The sequence below is a fragment of the Lolium perenne genome, chromosome 4 (genome assembly GCF_019359855.2).
Source record: "Lolium perenne isolate Kyuss_39 chromosome 4, Kyuss_2.0, whole genome shotgun sequence".
In the NCBI taxonomy this organism is placed as follows: Eukaryota; Viridiplantae; Streptophyta; class Magnoliopsida; order Poales; family Poaceae; genus Lolium; species Lolium perenne.
Genome location: NC_067247.2, coordinates 97,118,291 through 97,122,121, shown reverse-complemented (window position 1 = coordinate 97,122,121; position 3,831 = coordinate 97,118,291). Strand labels below are relative to the sequence as shown.

Below are 3,831 nucleotides of genomic sequence, written 5' to 3'. Positions count from 1 at the left end.
TTAATTAATGAAATCTTTTTTTAAGTGATGTGCACCGTGACACCCACTACATTAGGAGATAATCTGTAACGACTTTTACAGATGGATCATTAGTAACAACTTGATTCAACTTAAAAAGGCCGAGAACCTCTTTGCTCTACACTTTACGTGGACACTAATACTCAACTACAACATATTTTAGTACTAGTAGGATCTAAGAACATGTCTAACAGGCCCCTTACTTTTCTGCCCCGTATAACGCTAGAATTTCGCTCCGTATAAAAAAAATGGTCGATCAGACACCGCTCCGTCTAGCAGAACCCGTATTTGACCCCGTATATTTGTAAATTTAAAACCCCGGGAAACTTTCATTCATCATAGTTCGTCGATCATACATAGGAATCGACGTACCTACATACAAAATGCGCGATCATGGATCGCGACTTCTAGTCGGAGAGGTAGACGATGGTCGCCGCCTGTGCCTGCGCCTGCGCCTCCCGCGCCTCCGCCTCCTGCACGGCGGCGATGGCCGCCGCCCTTTCTTCCTCCTCCGCCTTGTCCTTCTCGGCGGCGTCCTTGAGGGAGTCTTGGATCGCCTTCTCGAAGGCGGCGTCCTCGTCTTCCTCCTCCTCCTCCCCGGCGAGCGGGGCACCTCCGCCGCTGGTGCTCCCGATGGTGGCCCTCCACGCCTCGCTCACCCGGCGCTGGCGCTCCCACTCGGCGAGCCACGCCGAGAACTTCGGGCCGCTCATCGGCTTGAGCGGCGGGTCCTCGTAGTACCAGCGGCCGCCCCGCGCGAAGTCGATGAGCTTCTCAGGGACGTACGCGGCGCCGTCGTACTTGCAGGCCGCGCGACGGCTGCCGGCGGTGGATCTTTTGCATTGCAGCCGCCACGCTTCCTCCACGGTGTCTGGCGAGCGGGATCGCTTCGATCCGCTCGCCGGCGAGGCGCTACTGCGGCGGCGGGAGTCCATGCAGGCTTTGGGGTGGAATGCGGCGCGGGGGAGCGACTAATTGCTCGCCGGAGCAGGAGGAGGAGGCGGCAGCGCACGGCGGAGCTAGGGTTGCGAGTGAGGGGTTAACCCCTCACTGGCACCTACGCCCACTATAAGTACGGGGCGACGGGGCCGATTTTCTGGGGCCCGTATTCCGCCGAAACGGGCCGGCCCGAATACGGGGCCTGCTAGACGCCCAAAATCGCTCCGGCCCCGTATCCCGCCGGAATTTTACGGGGTGGACGGGTTATACGGGGCCTGTTAGACATGCTGTAACAGCAATAACCATTAGATGAACTAGAAAAGAACACAAAGAATGGGTCGTAATGGATTGGACAACAGCTGCTTCACGGGTGGAAGATGGCCGGGGAAGAGGAGACTAGGGGCAGGAGAATCAGGCAGGCAGCGGGCGTTGACGCGAGCTCCGTCCGGCAAAGCCGTGGGCTGCCGAGAACTCTGGCCGGCGCATGGTCGCGGGTGGCGCGAGCGCCGGCCTGCACGTGGCCAAGTTTGTAGGTGAGAAAGCAAGGAGGCCGAGTTTCCGATGGTGACATGTCCAGGGAGGTCAGCAGCGGCCGCACGCAGGTGGACGGAAACCTTATCCGTTTGGCTCTCTCATCCCGTGTAATCTGGGGAAAATTAGAAAACTGGGTAAGAGGAGAGAGAGAGAAGAACTGGTACACAACTACTTGTTGGTAGCAATACTCTGTAAATATTGTAAACAACAGTGGTGAAGTTTTATACCCTTTCGGTTTCAAATTGGAAAGCTGCGGGAAATTGTGAGAAGTACCTCTTGAGGTGCTTCTAGCGGCTTGTTGTTTTTGGGTACAAAATAGACAAGCGCTTGTGGAAGCCCATCCGCATTAGTTAGGTGTTTTGCTGAACTACTGCTTTTGAAGACCCAGAAGCAGTATAAGCTGAAGCACCAGCCCAAACAAGGCACTAGATTTTGTTTCTTCATGGGCTTTGCAGGCTCCTTGTTGGATCCATGTTAGGGACACCAAAGGCTGTTAGCTCCTACTACTAAGAGCTGTGCTACTCACATGTTGATCACTTGGAACACACGCACTCAAACTCCAATGGAATGGAGTGACACGAGTAGTATTTTGGTGCAGCTCAAGTGCTGCTGCTTTTTTTCACTTGTTTCTTACTACTTGGTGTGCTTAAAACTAGTACAAAGGTGCCCTATTTATACTACTAGTGAGCTGCACATACCAGCTCACTTACAAGCCTTCTATGTGTGAATATTTGACTATGCAAACTAAAATGTCAAGCTCACCTACCATGCACGTTTATCTCCTTGCAGCGTGTTGCATGCTGTGATTTCCTTCATGGCCGGCAGCTTCTAGACTTCAATCAGTTCATACTACTATGCATACTACTAGCAGCACATGCACGTACTGGTGCATGTTTTATTTGTGGCTAAGCAACTTGATTAAAGCAACAAAGGCGTGGACCCAATAAGTCATCCCCATGTCAATGGGCGAGCCAATTACTTGGTATGGCTGCCATTGGATGCAATCGAAACTCAACCTTACCATTATGCTTTAATTTCTAAACATTAAATGGATGTAATATACATGTAGATTTAGCAAGATATGTATAACATTTATGTTAATCTAGTTAGGAGGCAAGTTGAGGGTGAGTTAAAAACAATCATATATAACCACTCTCTTATTTATACTAAATACTTCTACTTATTTATAACTTATTTCACCATCAAAAAGATCGTAAGTAGTATATCCTCTATTATATTTAGCTATCCACATAACTGGTGCCTCTATATTTCAAGTTTTAGTGATATACGTTCGAATTATGACACACAAAATTGAAATATTACTTTGAAACACAAGCCATGTTAGTTCCTTTTGGGATTTTCTCTTCCGAGAAATGGATAATAAAATCATCTCTTGAAGTGAATTTTTCAAATATTTAGGAAACATAATAAAGAGGCATTATAAATTTAACGAACTAAATTATATTATTTAGATGCGTTACAATGTATTTTATGTGTTCACTTTCATTATGGTATCCTTAAATATCTTGGCATGGAGCTTTGGAATGTACTTGTATAACATACATATCTAGGAGGTTTCTTGAATGTACGATAGTTGGGAGTAAATGCGTATGATCAATATATAGTGTTAGATGTCTGCAAGTGTCCTCACATCACCAACGCTCCTCATTGAGGTTGTCGGTGACGTTGAGGGTGATCAAGCAAGTTTTGTGTGTATAAAATGTTACGGTGAAGACTGCTGTCAGTGGGAGCGTGTCCGGTGCAGCAGCAAAACATGCCATGTTGTCAAGCTCGACCTCCGCAATACGCAGAAGTTCAACATCAACAGCATGAGCTTGCTGAGAGATGAGATGGGTCCCTCTTTGGCTGCTTTGCAACAGTTGAGGTATCTTTATCTGAGTGGAGTACTCGACTAGGTCCTCGCGTCATCCCCCGGTGCGATGCCAGGGCGAAACCCTAGCGCCGCCATCCGCCGCCCCTTCTTGCACCTCTCCCTCCGCCGCTGCCATCGGCGCCAAAGGTGCTCGGGGGGGGGGGCAGTTCCGTGGTGGCGGCTGGGGCGGAGGATGCGGGGTAGGTGCGTACTATGTTCGGGGCGGAGGTCCCTGGATCTACGGCGGTGACTGCTTCCTCCATGGCCTGCTACGGCGATGGGTAGTGGTAATGGTTGCGGGTCTATTTCCCGCCTAGACCCATCATCGGTTTTCAGATGACGGCGCGAGGACGGGGCAGCGGCCTTGCGAGGCGTGGATGTTGTGGTACCGGCGTCGAAGACCGCGTGGCGTGATAGGCCCGATCTGAGATCTGGGTCGCGTGGGTCTCGGATACGTCCACCGATTC

General features: G+C 50.3%; 1 protein-coding gene across 1 annotated transcript; it reads right to left on the bottom strand.

Moving 5' to 3' along the window:
* Positions 1-257: 257 nt before the first annotated feature.
* LOC127293399 (uncharacterized) lies at positions 258-2,921 on the bottom strand. Its single transcript, XM_051323012.2, has 2 exons — positions 1,765-2,921; positions 258-1,603 (listed from the first exon to the last, which is right to left on the bottom strand). Exon 2 carries the CDS (start codon positions 951-953, stop codon positions 426-428), a length of 528 nt encoding a protein of 175 aa, XP_051178972.1. The 5' UTR covers positions 954-1,603; positions 1,765-2,921; the 3' UTR covers positions 258-425.
* Between the last annotated feature and the right edge of the window lie 910 nt (positions 2,922-3,831).

Excerpts from the sequence above, each read along its gene's own strand:
- LOC127293399 (XM_051323012.2), bottom strand. The coding sequence starts at position 953 with ATGGACTCCCGCCGCCGCAGTAGCGCCTCGCCGGCGAGCGGATCGAAG.